General features: G+C 41.9%; 2 protein-coding genes across 3 annotated transcripts; both read right to left on the bottom strand.

The window, feature by feature from the left end:
- Nucleotides 1–417: 417 nt before the first annotated feature.
- scarf1 (scavenger receptor class F, member 1) lies at nt 418–7,203 on the bottom strand. Its single transcript, XM_083913431.1, has 11 exons — nt 7,037–7,203; nt 6,773–6,834; nt 6,345–6,446; nt 5,332–5,872; nt 5,032–5,250; nt 4,450–4,578; nt 3,629–3,735; nt 3,363–3,474; nt 2,619–2,743; nt 1,807–1,944; nt 418–1,588 (listed from the first exon to the last, which is right to left on the bottom strand). The coding sequence occupies exons 1-11, from the start codon at nt 7,141–7,143 to the stop codon at nt 459–461; spliced, it is 2,772 nt and encodes a 923-aa protein (XP_083769557.1). The 5' UTR covers nt 7,144–7,203; the 3' UTR covers nt 418–458.
- A 548-nt stretch (nt 7,204–7,751) lies between these two features.
- rilp (Rab interacting lysosomal protein) lies at nt 7,752–18,414 on the bottom strand. 2 transcript variants are annotated; one of them, XM_083913560.1, is made up of 8 exons: nt 17,784–18,414; nt 15,032–15,158; nt 12,503–12,624; nt 11,152–11,337; nt 10,601–10,770; nt 10,313–10,438; nt 10,128–10,226; nt 7,752–9,200 (listed from the first exon to the last, which is right to left on the bottom strand). In XM_083913560.1, the coding sequence occupies exons 1-8, from the start codon at nt 18,105–18,107 to the stop codon at nt 9,074–9,076; spliced, it is 1,281 nt and encodes a 426-aa protein (XP_083769686.1). In that variant the 5' UTR covers nt 18,108–18,414; the 3' UTR covers nt 7,752–9,073. The 2 variants fall into 2 exon arrangements, with proteins under 2 accessions (XP_083769686.1, XP_083769687.1); XM_083913561.1 differs by having other exon boundaries at nt 15,032–15,155; nt 17,784–18,411.
- Between the last annotated feature and the right edge of the window lie 610 nt (nt 18,415–19,024).

Below are 19,024 nucleotides of genomic sequence, written 5' to 3' on the forward strand. Positions count from 1 at the left end.
GAGCGCTGAGTGCTCTAACTGAAATATGCAAGAAAGGTAAGAATTTCAACCAGATTTAGCCACACTCTCCATCAGCTAATCACATCTCTGCTGTCAACATTTATATTGGTTCTCTTCTCTGTTGTTTTAATTTCAGTGTGAATCGTTACAACCCTCCTCCACCCCCTTCACCTCCAGTTCATCAGTTTCAGCACTCAGGTCTGAGCTCACTAGAAGCTCCTGTTCTCATCCAATCAGGTCGCTGCATCCTCCTCATTCGTCACCACCAGTGTCTGGACTCCATCGGGGAGTATCCTACACTGCTCACGGCTCCTCTAACCCCTTTTAAATATGATGAGGTCACGTTGGGGGTCTAATCGCAAAAAGTCTTTTCTCTTTTCTCATCTTTATTGTGCATGTGTCAATAAACGGTTCACTCAGATTAAGTGTCTCCAGATTTAAATGTAGCTGTGTTTGATTCAGAGGTTATGAGTTTGTTTAATCATGACATTTTCGTAGCAGGGTTCATCGTTCACGCTGACCACTGCACCTTCGTTGGTGATGACCTCAGTGAGACTAACAGCGTCCCCTGCTGGTCCCACAGTCAGGTAGGTTCCCTCTGTTTTCCCTGTGCTTGGGTCACCCACCTCAGCTCTCAGATCTGAACCAGAGTCAGCCGAAGCCGCTTCCGGTACGCTCTGCAAAATGAACGACAGAGGCCTTTTTGGAGTGCCGCCCTCTGATGATGGAGTGTCATTAGCACCGGCTGTGTCAGGGGAGTTGAGAGAAGCATGCTTTCTCCTGATTGGCTTACATATGCCAACCTCGCCTCCGGGCGTCCCTCCCTGCTCCCACACACTCGCCCGAACACCGAGCTTCTTCCTGGGTGGTTTGGTAATCCCTTCAGCTCCTTTAGGCTTGGGCCTGCCAGACTCCTGCTCCCTTTGTCTCTGGAGGCTGCCGAGTCGCCGCAACATGGCCTGAACGGGGCCTTCAGAGCTCGTCTCCGTCTTTGTCACGGGCTTACCTGCCTTACCCACCGTCACATACACTGTGGTGACCTTATTTAAAACCCCCACCTGAGCATCAGAGGCAGATGTTAGGAGCGGCGTCCCTTTATGAGCAGCTGTGTTGGACATAGCCCTCCTTCGTCCGGATGCCCCAGGGACCTGTAGGGTTGCCCGAGAAGGGGTTCTATCTACTTCTTGGTCCCCCGCCTCACTGCTTGATCCTTGATTCTCTGTCGCCTGCACATCGTCTTCATCCTCGCCCTCCTGGCCCTCAGATGCATCGTCCTCCCCAGTTCTAGCTGCACTTCCCGGACTTTGGAGGGCGGAAACCATCAAAACCCCCCAGGGTGACTTAGGTTTGCTGCGTGGGTGTCCAGGGAGCGCACCGAGGTCCTGAGCCGAACCGCGCCTCTCCTTGGGGCTGAAGCGGGTACCCTCTGCAAAAGAGACAGACGGACGCTTGGACTTGGCGATGCTGGAGGTGCGGGGGATGTTAAAGGGCGAGGTGATGTCCTCGCTGCTGAAGCCAGACGGGTCTATGAACATGTTACACTTCGAGGTCATCTCGTGGAACTCGCCGCCCGCCACCGCCGGGATGTCTGACAAAGAGACATAAAAGTCCAGTTGACATAAGCAGGTAAAAACATGCAAAACCTCCATTATGGTTCCTTTAATGTTCTTCTCTATGACGCAGCCATGTTCATTACAGTAGTCATAAAGGTTTATATTCACAGTGCACTAAAATACTGTGTGCAGTGGCAGTTCTGCTCACTACCAGAAGAGAGCAGTGTAAAGTCTGCCGTATCCCTGCTCCTACCTTCTCTTGGAGGGACGCAGTAGAGCGCCTCTCCTTCCTCCTCATCACTGTCAAAGGAGGAGCCCTCAGTGACCCAGCCAGAGGAGGGAGGCTCAATGAAGCTGTGGTTGAACGTCAGCTCCGGGTCATGATGAGACACTGTGTGTGTGTGTGTGTGTGTGTGTGACATGAATAATAAAAGATAATGTTAGTCAAATCGATACACTTTTTTTGCACCACTGTTACATATTCGGTTCCATGTAAAATACGTTCCATATCAAAAAGTCTGTCCATCTTCCGATCATATGGATAACATCTGAATTTGGGGTTTTCAGCTCCATTGTTTTGCATTGATACTGAAGAAATTCTTCCCTTTTTGAAGTTCTTTGGAAGGACTATTAGAATTAAGAAGGGTTACTTTTCATGATAAATGTATCTGCATAATAAAACATGATAGATGTCATAAGTCAGGAATTACCCGTTGTGTTTTCACCTGAGATGAGTTTAGTAATAAACAGTTGAGTAACTAGTCGAGCAAAGTGAGGGAACTTTGACATTTCACGCCGCCTTTCAGCATGTTACCTAAATAAAATATTACTTCATAATTCATGCAGTCATTCTACCTCAGAAAGTAAAAGTTAAAATATATTAAATATTTCTCACTAAAGGAACATTAAGCACAATGTCGCTGAAAAATAACTGCCAAAATGCACTTTTTTCACCTTCCCTGTACATATCCTTACGTATAAATACAACTTTTGGAGTAGTGGAGTTTGTACACAATCCATGAACTAAAGTGTATTACACAAGAAACACTGTGTTGTCAGACCGACCAGTGACACGAGGCAGGCCAGAAGACCAGTTAGAAATACAGGGGAGGGCAGCACCGATGTTAGCCAGGACGCTGTAGACGTGATATTTCATCCGAACTGACACCCCTCCATCAGCTACAGCGGCCCTGGAAGAAAGAAGGTTTATAGTGTAAGAGTTTCACACTTTTGTACGGTTGCCATAGTTAAATTACGATGGTACATGATGCTCAGGGTCCCTGCATTCTAGTGTTTTTTGTTTTGTCTCCTTAAGCTGTTGTTTTAAATGTGTCTTTTAAAGGTCTAGACTATTCTTTGATGCTTTTAATGTTAAATTATTTCTGCACTTTAAGGGATTGTACTGTACATTTTGTTGTACTGGTACAATGACAAATAAAGACAATTCTATCCTATTCTATTCTTCTTTTCTATACAAGTTAAAATCCTTGGTATTGTTTGTCTTTCCACCACCCAAAATGTCATAATGACACCACAATTGCCAATGTAAAGGAAGAAGATACTTCCAGATTTTGGGTTGTTACATAAACACTATGTTATTTTCTGGAGCTGTAGAGGTAAAAGTTCAGTTTGTCATGGCTCAAAATCAAAGTAAAAACCCTTAATTTTCACATTTGACAAATAAAAGTGGGTAATGTTTGACGTACACAAACTGCCTCCAGTCCAGTTTAAGGTAGTCCAGTAGTGTTTGGCTTACAGCGTATGCTCAGTGAACATAATATTGATAGATAGGTTGGTAGAGGTACAGACCTGTCTTTGCCATCAATAGGACCTCCTCCACAACACAAACAGCAGCAGAGCACAGCAAGGAGCAACAGGAACAAAGGAACCAATACACCTGCTAGAACAGCAGCTCTGCCACCTGATACACACAGACACAGACACAGACACAGACACACACACACACACACACACACACACACACACACACACACACACACACATACACACAGGGGTCATGCACATATCCATGTACCAGCATACGCAGAGTCATTTTGACAGATGGATGGACCTACTGTTGGGACAGACACCAGTGACTGGGTGGCAGCTCTCCCCCTCACTGCAGTCACAGATGGATGAACAGTTGAAGCCGAACTGCAGGGTGGGGCAGCTGCTGTTACAGCTGGAAAAAAAAAGACATTAAGTCATACAATTACATCACCACAGCAAAAAAAATCTGTGTATGAGTCATAATCTATTTTAGTGTACTGTTAAAATGAACCTTTATGACTACTGTAATGAACAGTGCTGCGTCATAGAGAAGAACATTACAGTAAAGGAACCATAATGGAGGTTTTGCATGTTTTAACCTGCTAACGTCAAAACACTTACACAATAACAACACTGTCAACTATGCTAGGAAGCATATTTTGTTTTAAATTACATGACTGTCTTGGTTTGAGAAGTTCCCTTCTTCGGGAAACAAAACCTAATTCACATGAATCTTTGTTTATGGCTGTTTGTCCCCTGGGTTTGATCTTATGAGACCATAGTTCAGTTCAGTGCTGTTTAGCCAGAGGTGTTTGCAAGTGCATTACTACTTCATGGTAATTTCAGAAAAATAAAATAAAAACAGTAGTTTTTGAGTTGGGCTAGTTACATCTGTGGCACTCTTCGAAAAACCCCATAGAGAATCTCTGGAAAATCCCCCAAAAAACCCACTACAGTTACCAAACTGTGGAAGAGACTGAAGAAGAATGGACCAAGATCGAACCAGAGCAGTGTGAGAAACTAGTGATGTCCTGTTGGTGCAGACACTATGACCATTTTCAGGTTTTCATAACTAAAAAAAACCCAAACATAGAATGAAACAGTTTCAACACTGCTTTAAGCTCACCTCTCTCCCTGAAAGCCTGGCTGACAGACACATCTTCCTGTCACATGATGGCAACTACCATGGAAACAAGGGCTACACAGGAAGCTGCAGGCATCTCCAAACGTCCTGTTAGAGCAGGCCTCCTCGCACCTGGGCGACAGGGAGTGAGGACCAAGAACACGAATAATCATCTCACGTCGATTTCGAATCATAAAACCCTGTTCTCACTAGATGCATAACAGTTTAAACATTCTCCTCTTTTTTGGATATTGTCCCACACATACTTTTGGACAGAAAAAAACGTATCTGTCCATCTTTATCACACATTTTCACACTCTAAAACGCTGGCTACCATAGAAATGTAAAGATGAAAGTAGACAAGATAAAGGAGTATTTTCATGCAGACTTAACTTTTACTATCCCCAAATATTATAAATATGCATGTATTAGCACATTAACTTCTGTCGTCCACCATGGAGACCGGCCAAACACTGTTTGTTTGAACATTGCCATGACAGAGACCTGGATTAAAATGGGTAAAATATCTCTTTAAGTACAACATGGTCAAAAGTGTTTATGTGTGCCTAAAACTCTCATGCACACCTGGGTCCAGTCCATCCAGGGTCACACCTCCAACATTTCCCAGTTTTTGGGTCACAGGGTTCATTATTTCTGCAGCGCGGACACTTCTCCTGGCAACCGTCACCGTAAGAACCAGCCGGGCACGGGCGGTCGCATTGTGTCCCATTCCAGCCTAACTCACAGGCATTACAGGCGCCATCAGTGGCAGAGCAGATCTGGTTGTCTTTACAGTAACCACAGCTGAGGACGGGTGACAAAAACAGAAGGAATACCAGTAACTCACAAGTATTTAAACAAACAAATGAATCTTCTGACACCTACCTGATTTTACAACCGCTGCCGTACTTCCCATCTTCACAGGGCAGGTTGCAGTAGACACCATGGTACCCCGGGTGGCACAGGCACTGCCCGTCAGCTGGGTCACATCTGCTGTGCGTGAGGTCACAGTTGCATCGCCGGTCACAGCTGGGTCCCCACCAGCCTTCCTCGCACTCACACACACCGGTACGCTGATTACATGGTGACAGGTAGCAGTTGCAAGTGACAGGACATTTCAGCCCCCAGTGGCCCCTGTGGCACTGACACCGGCCTGTCAGCTGGTCACAGCCGGGCCCCATAGCCCCCCCGCTGACGCACTGACACGACTTGGTGCAGGTTGGAGTCCACCAGCCCTCGTCGCAGGTGCAGTTTCCGTGGACGGGGTGGCAGTGTCCGTGCCGGGCACACTTGCAGGCGTACTGGCACAGCGGACCCCAGCGGTTGGGGTTGCAGGTGCACTCACCTGTGACGGGGTGACAGCGGCCATGAGGGTGGCACTGACACACCTGCCGACAGTCTGGAGCCCAGAACTCAGGAGGACAGCCTGGTAACAACCAAACAGACAAAACAAATAAATATAACACTTGTACACTTAAAACACCTCGTTTGCTCAAGCTCTGTACTTCAGAACGATTTTGAGGGCTCAACTGGAGTATTTCCATTTCATGATACTTCCACCCCTCTACATTTCAGATGAAAATATTTACTAATACTTTTTTCTCTACTGAATTCCTCATCATTTGATTCAACAATCTTTTTGGCCTGTGACTCACAAAAATCAGTGTCTAGTTGGGGCCCTATATCCCAATTCAGATGTTTATGAATCGTTAAAGGTTCTACCAACTGGTCAAAATTCTCTTAAACTTTCACAGTTTACATGAAATTAAAGAGAAACAATTACTGGTTTATGATGTCATTTTACAAAAATGCAATATTAGTATCATCTTAAGGGACCCTAAATGATCACTTTAACAAAACAAACTGATGGTAAACAGCTCCTTTTTATTGTAACTCACGTGTTTTACAGTGAGCTCCGTAGTAGCCAGGTGGGCAGCGACACACTCCAGGATACACACAGGTCTCGTCCTTCAGGCAGGCCTGTTCCCCCTCACACACAGCTACACACACACACACACACACACACACACACACACACACACACACACACACACACACACACACACACACACACACACACACACACACACACACACACACACACACACACACATTAGGGAATGAGACACCAAGAAAACAAAGTAAATATGGAGGCAGAAAAAGCTTAACGAATGTCCTGTTTGTCTGTAGCCTTGTATCGTATTGCTGTTGTGCTGACCAGGTCAATGAGACCCTGTGCCTCAAGAGATGACCTGTATAAATAAAGGTTAAATAAAATAGAAAATAACTCCTGCAGATTGCTAGCCATTCGAATATTTAAACTCACGTATTGTGCACTCGTTTCCCTCTCGACGCCATCCAGTGCAACAGATCAGGGTGGAAGGATCCCTGAATACACAGAAAATGATCAAATCAGTACGATAATTTGCAAACTTAATAAAACTTCTAACTACAAACTATAGCAATAGCCTGAGAAAATAATTAAGCGGAAAAAGTAGATATGAAATATTGCTAATACTGTGCTTTTTCACAGCAATGTCAAAATCAAAGCAGTGAAAAGAGAACAGAGTGAGTGGAGGTTCTGTCGTACCTGATGTTGTGGCAGACGTTCTTCCCAGCAGGATCCAGTGTTTGTGAGGAGGACAGCGAGCAGCAGAGCAGAGCACTCAGAGCTCTGAGGAGAAGCTTCATCTCCATACAAAGTCCTAAACCAAAAACACAGGGACCAAATTCTTTCTCTCACGTCTTTATGTCCAATCTTTCCTTACTTTCTGCTCAACTTGTTCTCCTTCCAGTCAGAGGGAGCACAATGGGAGGCAGTATCCCTTTCTCTCGACTCTCCACCCTTCCCTTCTTCTTTCTCTCCTGTGAGTCGTCTTGTGGCCCGAAGCCCCCAGGTTTCCTCTTCCCATTTCCTGGGGAAGTCAGAGCCACTTCCTTCTATTCAGCCAGACAGAGAGCTTTTTAAAGATGGTCGAACACTAATACACAAAACTCACCGCACACACTGGTGGGTCACATACTGTACAAACATAAACCCACACCCCCAATGTTCACCTTTTTCCCAGAATCTATTGTTGACGGTCTTCCAGGACATGATGAAGAACGCCTTCTTCGTCCTCCTTATAAGTCTTGAAAGTCCGAACAAAGATGATCACGTGAGCACTTTGAGCTCCTGCTTAGCAACATTTTGTGCACAGTGCCGTTTTGTAAACTAGTATTATGTCTTTTTTCTTGAATCATGGGAAAAAATGCATTGAGGTCGTTTTGATTTTCAATACAGCTGTGTTTATTGGACTGAAATCTCAATATCACATTTTGAATTGTCTTTATCCCATTTTATCAATAACATTCACTCACATGGCAACTGACATCTTAAATCTGTTTCGTCAGCAAAAACATGCTTACAAAAATACATCGCAAACAGTATTTTAGGAAAACATGACGTGATTGGAAGGTCATACATTGTCTCTCAACATATACACCACTGGTCTGTCATTGTCTGAGCAGTGTTATGGTCAGCCATTTAGAGGGGACAGAAGGGACCCAACATTTGGTTACTTTAACTGGTCAGTTAATGGTTGTAGGAACTAAAGAAAACCACACAATTTCTTATTTTCAGAAGAAAGCTTTTAGTTTTTCCTTAGTAAAGTAACCAATGTACAGGAACCAGCCAGAATACATGTCCTTACACAGACATATTACACATGCACTTTTATGGCACTGGCATCAAACACACACCAGCCAAAGGCTTTGACTCTGTGCAATGAAAATAATTTTAACAATACAAACGGTAAGCTAAGGCTTAAGGGGTTAAAATGCACTCACTACTGGAAGTGACTGCTAATATGAGTACAACTTTCTTTTTTCGTCCTTGAGCATAAAAGTGCTTCAAATCATGAAAAACACACGAGTAAACACTCGGTTTAAAAAAAAACCCTACTGAAGTAAAACTTACATTATAGATTGTTCTGTTGTTGTAAAATCTTGATTGTTAGTCATAAAATTATCTAACGCCCTCTTGTGGAACAGAGATGAACTTATACTGTTTTCCATATTATAGAGGGGAGAGTTTCATTTTAGAATATATATATATATATAAATATATATGTATATAATGTATATGTATGTATAATGCATCTTTTTGTAATGTCTTTGGTTTTTGTTAAAAATGTCTAAAGATCTATAAAAATATCTGTGTAATAACCCATTTTTACACCTCACAATGAAGAATAACATGATGTATCAATACCTGAATCATACAAAAGGAAATATCTTTTCTGTGGTGAGTTATATAGTATCCCTCTTAATACTGCTATACTCTGTACCATTTATACTGTACTGTAGTACTAGAATACTATATGTACTTATTTATCAGTACTATAGAAAAATAAGTGGACTTTGAGCACGAGTGAAGTTAACAAAAGGGAAATTAAAAAAGTTTGTTTAAAAACTTTCACACCTTCTCTTTCCTCACACACTGCTTTTGTGTTATACACACTGGGGCTTCGTTTAAATGTCCTTGTGATCTTTTTCCTGAGCCACAACCACAAGCTACAAGCTGACGAAGCTGTGACAGAGGGAAGAAGGGAGTCTCATAGTGTGGACCCTGTGTTCAGTACCAGGCTCAGGAGGACGGTCGCTGCCCCGTCTCATCAGCAGCCTCTGAGTCTCCGATGATCTCCCAGCTGGAGGCTGAGTTGCTCATGTGGGTGGGGCTCCGGCCGCTGCCTGACCGCGTCAGGAAGCCGAAGCTGCAGCCAACAGAGTGGAAAAAACCGGCTTGAGGTCAGATCTGTTGTCAGGGATTACGGCTAAACATAGTCCAGGATTGACCAAGATGTCAGGACAAAGTCAGAGACAGTGAGACAGATGAAAACAGTTATTTGGTTCACAAAAGATGTCTGCTGTGTTAAATGATTGCACTTGCTTTGCATTTAATGAGAGCACTTCTTAGGACTAATCACTGAAGAGAAGCATAATTATGTCACACGCACGTTTAAGATAACCAGAAAATGTCCAACATGCCAGACTCTGGAACAATGAGAAAACACACACCTCTACAGTAAACAAACGTTTTAGTAAAAGGAAATAAGAATCATCTTTTAATACATCTGCTATACAACACTGGTAAGCATTGCAAGCAAGGGGATTAACTTAAATTCTCTTAGAGAAAACAGGCAGGGACATGTGCTAACCAAAAATACCAAACTGCCACTACCAAAAACCCAGGAGAGAGATCTCAACAAAAGAGGACAACATCTCTGGCTTTTTGCAGACCATTGTGGTTTCAAGTCTGAGCAGTGCAGTGTTAGCCTGCGCGCGATTTCATTTTGCCCTGCTCGGCAGCTTTGATTCCATGGATCGATTTTTCGTCTCAGCGAAGGAACCAATCACAGAACGGGGAGGGACGGCAAGATGATGACGATGTCTATGTCTATGCGACACATCTAAGCCTTTACACCCATGGATACATCATCTGGTATAATTGATACGATTGGCTATGAGCTACGTACTGATGCATTTGATGCGTAGCGCCCAATAAACAGCTCTGGACAATTGTAAACCACGTCTTAAATACGAGAAAATGAATAGATGGTTCCCAGACCAAATCTTCTTTAGATTAAATTGCGTAAGCCAGGCTAGTGCAGTGTAGCAGTGTATGTCGAAGTTGTACTCACAGGTTTCGAATGCGTGACTCAGCTGGTTTGTCAGTGTCATCAACTTCAGTGCTGTCTACTTCTGTCTGCCCGAACAGAGAACTCCTCTCCTCCTTGTCACTGGTGAGAAACAAAAACTTTGTAAAAACTGTAAACAGGCCCATTATTTCTGGATTTGATGTGTGTTGCGTGTGTTTAAGAAAGACCTGCTGCTGCATTCATTCACAGGAATTCCAAGCATCTTTGCCTTAATGAGCTTTCTCCTTTGTTTGATGGCAGAGCGGACGGCTTCTAACAGGAAACCCGGACACCTCTCCTCATTCAGGATCTCCCTGCAGAGACACACATCATTTTCATGTACATGTAACTTCGCTAAGAAACCCACCCACATATCCAGCAGTCGACACATTGGCATTGAAACAGACTTTAACATGTTTAGCTTTCTCTGAGAAGGATGGCAAAACAAGACACGACCACACACACAGTAGATCCACCTCTGATAGTAGTTGAGCTCCTCCTGCACCAGGAACAGGTTGGTTTTGAGCTCGTTCCTCTCGAAAATGATGTCACGCACCTCCTTCTTGGTAAAGCACGGCTGATCGGGATCCTTCTGGTCAACTGTTGACTTTTTATTGGACTCACAAGCTGTTTGGCTTGGGCTGGACTGATGGGACAACAAAGACACATCAGGTCATACAGACTACAGGACCACGTCAAGACAGTCAACAACAGCCTTCAGCTTGTTAGAGGTGTAAAGACATACTGATAGTTTGTTTCTGTTCGGTTTTGTTTCTGTGGAGTGGATTTGATAAGTAGTAAACGCTTTACATTTATTTTTTAAATCTTCAGCTCTTGTCCAGAACATTTTTCAATTAGGGAAACAGTAGAATTAGTTAATCGTCTAGATTCATTTTGACCTGCAGCTCAGTGATTGTTGATTTTTTAATATCATAAATAAATGTAAAAACATCTCTGAATTATTCTTTGGACGTGAAATAAAGCAAACATAAATTATGTACATATATATTGTAACAGTCGTGCATACAGGGACGTTGCTGTTGGTTTTGTCCAGCTGAGTTTGGAGGTTTTCTATCTCTTTGCTTTTCTCCTTCAGGTCGGCCTCCATGTCGGCCTTCCTCTCCACGGTGCTCTTCAGCTGGGCCTGCAGCACGTTCTGCTTGTGTCGCAGCTCCGCATTCATCTTCATGAAGCGCTCCAGCTGCTCCTGGAGCTGCACACACATAAACACACACAGATTAACTACAAATTTGAATCATGAAACAGCTGCAAGTATATCTACTAAACAGGTTCAAAATCAAACAGGCAGTTTACGTTTTTCCCACCAGGTGAAAATATAGTTAGACCCAAAACCAACAAGCCAGGGCTGAACCAAAACAACAATCTCTCTGCGTATGAGAGTGGGGTGAAAATGTCTCCATGGATGGGATTTGGACCAAAGGTCTAGGGGGGTGGGGGGGTGTCAAGGAATGAAACCAAACAAGTGAAGCATTCATTTTTGGGATGAAAAACATTTGAGGCATCCTTTTGAGTAAACACAGAAACTAGTTCAGTTGACCATGAGTTGTTTCCTCAGATTCAGGTCAACAGACTGTGAGCAAGAAGCAAAGCATTAACAAACACACACACCCAGTTATGACTGCTATTTAAATCACGTGTCACACATGCCTTAACAGACATACAGACACGTGCAAACACTCATAACAGCACACACACACGGTAGCTGTGTAGGGGTAAAGCTCTGCCCAGACTGGTGTTAAGTGCAGCTTCATCTTCAACCAGTAACTATGAGGATAATCTCTGCACTCTTCCACCGACAAACTTTCTGTCTTCCTGTGCGTTTATTAGTGTAATTTACATGATGTAACTTCTGTTTTGATGCTGTATGTGATACATGACTGTGTAAGTATGTGTACAAATATTTTTTTTAAAACACATTATCTGAGCAAGACAATGATATAATAAACATTATTGTTTGTATGAGAAAGTCAACACACCTTTAAGGAACTGACCTTTGAAGCCAAAGCAATTTTAGTATTTGAATAGTGTTTACGTGTCTGAGGTGTCATGCACTCCAGCAAGAACTCCAGTTGATGATAGTCTTTGTTCAGACTACGAAGCCTTCATGTTATTATTTTATTACCTTCATAAGTACAGGCACAAGTCAAGTGCTTGACGGGATTCCCAGGCAGACAGAATTGCATAGTGAAAACAAGGCCTATAGAAAGCCAATCAAAATGCTGGTGGTGTAATTTTTCCTTAGCCATAACACTGTGCAATCTACATTTACATATTTTATAATGATGAGTTAAGACGGAAACGTTATCTGTGGTGACTTTAAATGATGGAAATGTTTGAAAACATTTGCGTCTCCTTACTGCCTCCGCCTCTTTGGAAATTGTAGTTATCTCCTGGACTTTTGCCCTCAGCTCGTCTCTTTGCTTGTCCACCACTTCCTTCAGCTTCAGCATCACCTCTCGCTCCTGCCGCTGGACACGGTCTGCACACAAACACAAACTCACGTAAACACAAACATCAGTCATCAATTGATGACAACATTTAGGTGGAATACATAACTGATTGTTATTAGAGGCACTTCAGTGATCTGTAGGATTGAATAAGCTGTAATTAATAATAGTACTGTAATTCCGCAACTGCAACTGAGAAAATTAAACCATGTAGACAGAGTTCAGGGTTCATTTCTGAATCTGAGCATATTTTACAGACTAAAACAAGTCCTCTTCTCCTTCAAGAACATGTGCAATAATTACCATGAAAATGAAGAAATCTACATATAACCGGTTAAACAAAGTGCTTTAAAGGTGACAGAGGATACTGCAAACAATCTTAATGTTTTTTTACACAGACGTAAAGGTTCAGTTCACCCAAATCCCAAAAAACATACAGGAGGGTTCCCCCAGTGTATTGCAAGCCCATTGGCTCAGCAGGCCTGGTTTAAGCATCTAGGAATTAACAATAAGTCTATTTTTAAGATGTCGTTTTGATTACATGGTCATATTTTCAAATCTCCCCCTACCCTGCACGGTATCTCACACATGCTCACAGGCAGTTTTATGTGCCCAGGTTACACCCCCATTGCAGCGAGGCCTGTAGATTATCTACAGCGACTTGTTTTGGAAAGACATTTTACTGTTGAGTTTTTCAGATGCATTCCTTTGATGCAAACCACAAATAACATTCTATCGCCTCTATCGTACCTGAGCGGAGCGGAGGGAGAAAACTCTGACGTGGATATCTCCAAACTTTGGCAAATACCAAAGATACCGCGAAGACAGATACGATTCATGGCAAGATGTTTTCTGTTTGTTTTATTATCTGGATAAACTGAACCTTCTAGACATACTGCCGCTGCAGCAAAAAGTACGGTGGGTCTCTTAAACATACAATAAACAAACAATAAACCCTTGACATGTAACTCTTACATAAACTGAATACACACACACACACACACACACACACACACACACATTCAGACTTCAAGTGAGCTGAGTGAAGAGTGGGGGCTTAACAGCAGTCACATTCATCGCATAAAATGAATGATCACATTCATCTGCCACATGGCCTCTTTTCAAATTACTCAAAAAGTGAGGTCATCATATTTTTCGTGTCAGTACAAGAAAACAAGAGTCAGCGAAGGAGCTCCACCCTTTGGCTCACTTTACTGTGGTGAAGAGAAGAAGTAATGATATATTTTCTGTTTCACTTTGCAGAAAAGTATTAAAACTAAATCGATGAAGTAGATCTCAAACATAACTTATGTGCATGAACAGATAATTATTCCGCCAGTTAGAATAACTTTTATTTAAGCTTTTCTTACAAAATATTGACAATCTACAGGGCTCAACACTAACTTTTAAAATCAGCATCAGCTTACAGTTACCAAAACTGAAAATACGGTTGCCTTTTTAGTATTATTACCTTATCTTTTGAGTTATTAAGATAATTTGCAGTTATACGTGAACTTAATACTAAAAATAAGGCATAAAGGACCCAAAGATCAGTGATTTCCTTTTTGTTTTCCGTTCAGGTTCATCTGGTTCTGCTGTGTCAGTTAAATTAATTTGCACATTTATTTGTGATGTTGACAGCTTAGCTAAAATTTTCACCCCACAATCAAACAACTTAATTTGCTTCGCCATTGTCTGTAAAACAGATGCCTGTCCACGCACATTAACGTTGTCACTTGCAGCGTTGTTCAGGTTCTGTCTGTAACAACAATATTTAAATATCACTGATGCAATTTATTTTGGGGTGCATGTGTTCCTTTTCGACATCCCTAAAAAAATGGTTCCCTCTAATTGCAACTAAGGCCAAGAATTGGTTGCCATTAGCAACTTTGCAACTCCTATGCCGTGCCAGGATCTATCTACCAAGTGAAAATGAATCCTTTTGTGATTAAAGATAAAAACATGATAATAAACCTCCTCTGCACATTTTTAATTTTACAATTTTTACAAATTAATGTTCATATCTTTATTTTTTTCCCCCATCTTTATGTTTGCAGGGTAAACACAGCCCTCTTCCGAGTCCTCTCATACCTGTGATAACTCCTGCTGCTTCACATAACTACACTATAAACACAATGACCAGTTCGACTGCTTTTCGCCTCAGTACACATGACTGTTAACCCACTGCTTTGAATCTGCACAGTCATTGGTGGGGGAGCATTTTCATGTTAAGAACTGTTACATACATGTGCATTCGTGGACAGGAGTAGGAGAACTACATAACCACATGACCTTGAGGTTAAGTTGCTTTTTTGAAAAGAGCTAATGGCAATTCTGGATGACTCTATCTAGCACGCAATATATACCTCACTGCTTGAGAACAGGATGTGAATTTAGTGTGATCATTCATCATTTAACTTCCAAACCCTGGGACCTTACCTCCCTGTGCATGGCTGCCCTTCAGCCTGCTCTGCAGCTCCTCCTTGTCTTCCTGGAGCTGCTGTACCTGGGCCTGCAGCTCCTCACACCTCCTGCTCCACATCTGTTCCTTCTGCTGCAATTCCTGCTTAAGAGGATGCGAGACATACTGTAAAGCCATAACCTCAGAGACGCAAAACTAAAAATAATAATAATAATAATAATAATATCTGAGAATATAAGAATTTGGATTTGGTAATATAGGTATCCAAGCTGGTGTGTAAGTCATTCCAGATGTTTTGTTGAAATTATTCCCTAGCACCGCACCAGCAAATTCAGACTTCTGAGCCTTCATTTAATTTCTTATCAAGGATTATAACACTGTTATGCACCAATACCACAGATTAAAGTGTAGAGGGTTAGACATGCTGATGGATCAACACTACTGTAAGAGACTTCATATGATGCAGAACTGGCAACAAATAGGTTTAAAAGCACAGAACATAAACATTCAGACAAATTATATAAACAAATATAGAGCTGAAGCAATTAGTCGATTAGTTGTCAACTTTTAAATTAATTGCCAACTATGTTGATAATTGATACATTTTTATGGGGGGAAAAAGTGAAATGTGAATACTTTCAGGTTCCTTTCCTCCTCTCTGACAGTAAACTGAATGTCTTATAGTTGGGGACAAAAAAAGACATTTGAGGACGTCATCTCAGGAAACTTTCTGGATTTTATAGATCAAATTACTCTGTTAACAGAGAAAATGAAAATATTTATTAGGTGCAGACCTAAACATATAATTGTTTTGCCTTTATAAAAACACATTTGAAATATAGCAGTCCCACAACAATGACTTTTTTTGATGTGTTATTAAATCAAACCATTTATAGTAAATTGGCAGGCTTCTGCGGTGGAAGTACAGTGCCAACTTCCCTCTTGCTGTAGGCTACTGTAGCATTATACCGCAGTAGTTTCTGCATGTTTGTTTTTGTCACATGTATGCTGGTTCAAACTGCACTCATTCAATACTTTATAACACTGTAGCAAGACATGTATGCTGTTTTGGAGCCCTGTTATTTTACTAGTTTTTGTTTAGTTTGTGACACTATACTTTTGCTCAATGCAGGTTTTTAAGACAATAGTAAGTTTCGTCTGTTTTCTTTTCAGAAAGACTTAGATAGGCTATGAAGAACAAAGGCATGGCTGGATGAATCTGCCTGGGGAGCCTGGGGAAAATTAGCTTCCCTGTTAACCCCTGAAATGATACTTTAGAGTAGGGATCGACCGATATGGATTTTTTTAGGGCCGATGCCATTAGCGATTCTTTTATCATCAGCCTTGGCCCATGACCTATACGGATTGCCGATTTTCTTGAGCCGATTCTACTTTTGCTCCCTCAATTTACATCATAACAATGACACAATGATGATAACAAATGTTACGAGTCTGAATTTAAAAAAAGGAACATTTATTGAACTTAAAATGTCTTGAAAATGATAATTGACAATTAATGCTTTAATTGACCTTTAACTTACATTACTCAAATGTCATTTTATGTGTTTTCCAACAATTTTAATAATTTTACTTGAATGTCTTCTTAAAATGTTTTCAAGTGTCATTCTAAATGTGTTTCTTTCCAATGTTTTTAATGTTTTATGTAAAGCACTTTGAATTAGCTTGTTGTTGAATTGTGCTATATAAATAAACTTGCTTTGCCTAAAAAAGGGGTTTCCAGCAACACGCATCGGCTGATACAGACACCTAAAAAACACAAATATCGGGCAGGTCTATTTCTACTTTAGAGTGCATATTCCCATTCAAAGTTTCTGTTAACTGAATGCCACAAACAACTTACACTTAGTGGCCACTGTAGTCCTGCTGGAAGTCCAATGTACAAGATAAAACATGCTAAACACACAATTGTGTTTTTCTTTTTATAATAAATGACTGTTGTACATCCACATTCATAATGCAAGCATGAGTGGTCTGCTTTTACTTTGCTAAATAACACCAAGTGAATTCAGGCTACTATGTGTATGTTACTTTTAGAATATGTTCTGACTTTCTGACCTCCTCTAGGCAGCATTGCACACTAAGTAAGCTACTAAGTAAGTAGCTAGCTAGGTTATTTTTTAGCCAGCTAACTTAGTAGCTAACGTTACTAACCTAATTATATTCCTACCAATAGCCTTATACGACACGTTAGCATTAGAAAATACAAAAGAATAAACGTAAATATTGTCGTATCCTCACTGTTAACCGTTCAGTAACAACGAGCGAAGCATTAACTGTCATGTAGTGGTTGCCTTGACAACAAAGGGCGGCAGCCAGTGCCGGTATTTCAGGTTAACGTTAGCAGATTGATATCAATAGTAACTGACACAGGTTAGCCACCAGTGATAGGGCCCAGACAATAAAATATGAATACAGCGCAGTGAGAATTTCACCCCATACGAGCCTCCTGTATCTCCAATGTTTACGCTACATTTGGGAGGCGTCGGCCATGTATTGGAACTGCTATTTAACAGTTAACGTTAGTGCTCCTCTGGCCGCCCCACAACTAACGTTAGTTCAATGTTGTTACGTCACAGAAAACAGCCGTTACTACCGTTGAGTGAAGCTAAACGTCACAGAATACAGCCGTTACTACCGTTGTTGTAACGTTGGTATAACAAACACAACGTTAGTGGATTAAATACACAGGTGCTTACATGTCGCTTACAAAAAATGTCGAGTGGATAAATAAGCGCCCATATTCCTCACCCGTGTTTCATTTTTATCGTTGCCGTCGTCGCTGTCTCTGCCCGCACGTTGCTTCTGCTGCTGCAGCTGTATCGTCTCGAAGGTCTTGAGCAGTTCCTCTTCCTTCAGTTTGTGAGCGTGGTTCCTGGATGCGAAGCTCTCCAGCAGCTCCAACAGTTTCACTATTTTCGGCACCAGACCCACGACGCTCTCTTTGCCGCAGCCGTCGATGAGTTTCTCCAACTCGGCGCCGACCAGTTTGGCTATTTCATACACATCATCCACAGTGAGAGCCGAGAAGGGGCGGTGAAAACAGCCCTCGGAGTGTGCTTCAGGTGCCTCCATGTCTCCAGTGCCACCAGCGCTCTTCACATGCCCTGTACCCGCTACTGAAACTGAGGGCGGCTTGTGGTCAGAGCGTCATGACAGCCAGCCGTGAAACAAAAATGATTATGAACGCGAAAGCAACAAACAAGCGCAGGTGTGAAGCGCGTGCACGGTTGAGCCCACGCTGATGACACGCCTGAACTTGCTCCTCTTTAAAACAACGTCACGTACTTTTAATGTTTGCTCACAGTAACACGGCCTATCACAAAAATACAAGAACACCGAGTACTCCGCAGGGAACTATTAGTGCAAGGCTGGACAGTACTTGTGCAGTCTACTCGCTGCTGGATCCTCCTACTTTTCTGACCAATGTAATTTGAGTATATACACACACTACATGCAGAGACTCGCCTGTCAGGTCGAGCATACTGATGCATGCACCAGAGCGTAAACATTGGATTTCCTCTGCAGATCTGCAGTCAGAAAGGGCTGACCCATAACTGCCAAATGAATATCACATAATAAAAATTTTTGGGAGGCAGAAAACTACACCCACACAGGCTTAACTACAGCAGAACATCATTATTATATTCTATGAAGTCTTAAAGAACAGTAACAGGGCTCATGCACTTTTTCCACAGTCAGATTCAAGCATTTCAAGGTGCATTTTCAAGCTTTTCCAGCAGATTAGAGCTGTTGTAAACTACATATTTGTATAGAGTACGATACTCAGTACAGTTATAATTGCACTTACAAACATGATGTTTTGAGACATGTTTCTACAGGACGACAACTCGACTAGTGGATCAACAGAAATATAATCAATTATTATGGTGACCAAGTAATTTTTTGTGCACAAATGTCAGACAATTCTGGTTTCAGTGTCTCAAAATCTTGTGTTATATCATAAATGCAATCCCATATAATTTAACACT

This window comes from Echiichthys vipera, assembly GCF_963691815.1.
Source record: "Echiichthys vipera genome assembly, chromosome: 5".
Lineage (NCBI taxonomy): Eukaryota > Metazoa > Chordata > Actinopteri > Perciformes > Trachinidae > Echiichthys > Echiichthys vipera.

What these genes read in the sequence shown, in the direction of transcription:
- scarf1 (XM_083913431.1), bottom strand. Translation starts at nt 7,143, where the DNA reads ATGGAGATGAAGCTTCTCCTCAGAGCTCTGAGTGCTCTGCTCTGCTGC. An exon ending in GGCAGCGGTTGTAAAATCAG is followed by an intron (nt 5,251 to 5,331) that starts GTAGGTGTCAGA and finishes ACCCGTCCTCAG; the next exon opens with CTGTGGTTACTGTAAAGACA. An exon ending in CCTGGATGGACTGGACCCAG is followed by an intron (nt 4,579 to 5,031) that starts GTGTGCATGAGA and finishes CCTGTCGCCCAG; the next exon opens with GTGCGAGGAGGCCTGCTCTA.
- rilp (XM_083913560.1), bottom strand. Translation starts at nt 18,107, where the DNA reads ATGGAGGCACCTGAAGCACACTCCGAGGGCTGTTTTCACCGCCCCTTC. An exon ending in ACGATAAAAATGAAACACGG is followed by an intron (nt 15,159 to 17,783) that starts GTGAGGAATATG and finishes CATCCTCTTAAG; the next exon opens with CAGGAATTGCAGCAGAAGGA. An exon ending in GTGAATGAATGCAGCAGCAG is followed by an intron (nt 10,227 to 10,312) that starts GTCTTTCTTAAA and finishes GTTTCTCACCAG; the next exon opens with TGACAAGGAGGAGAGGAGTT.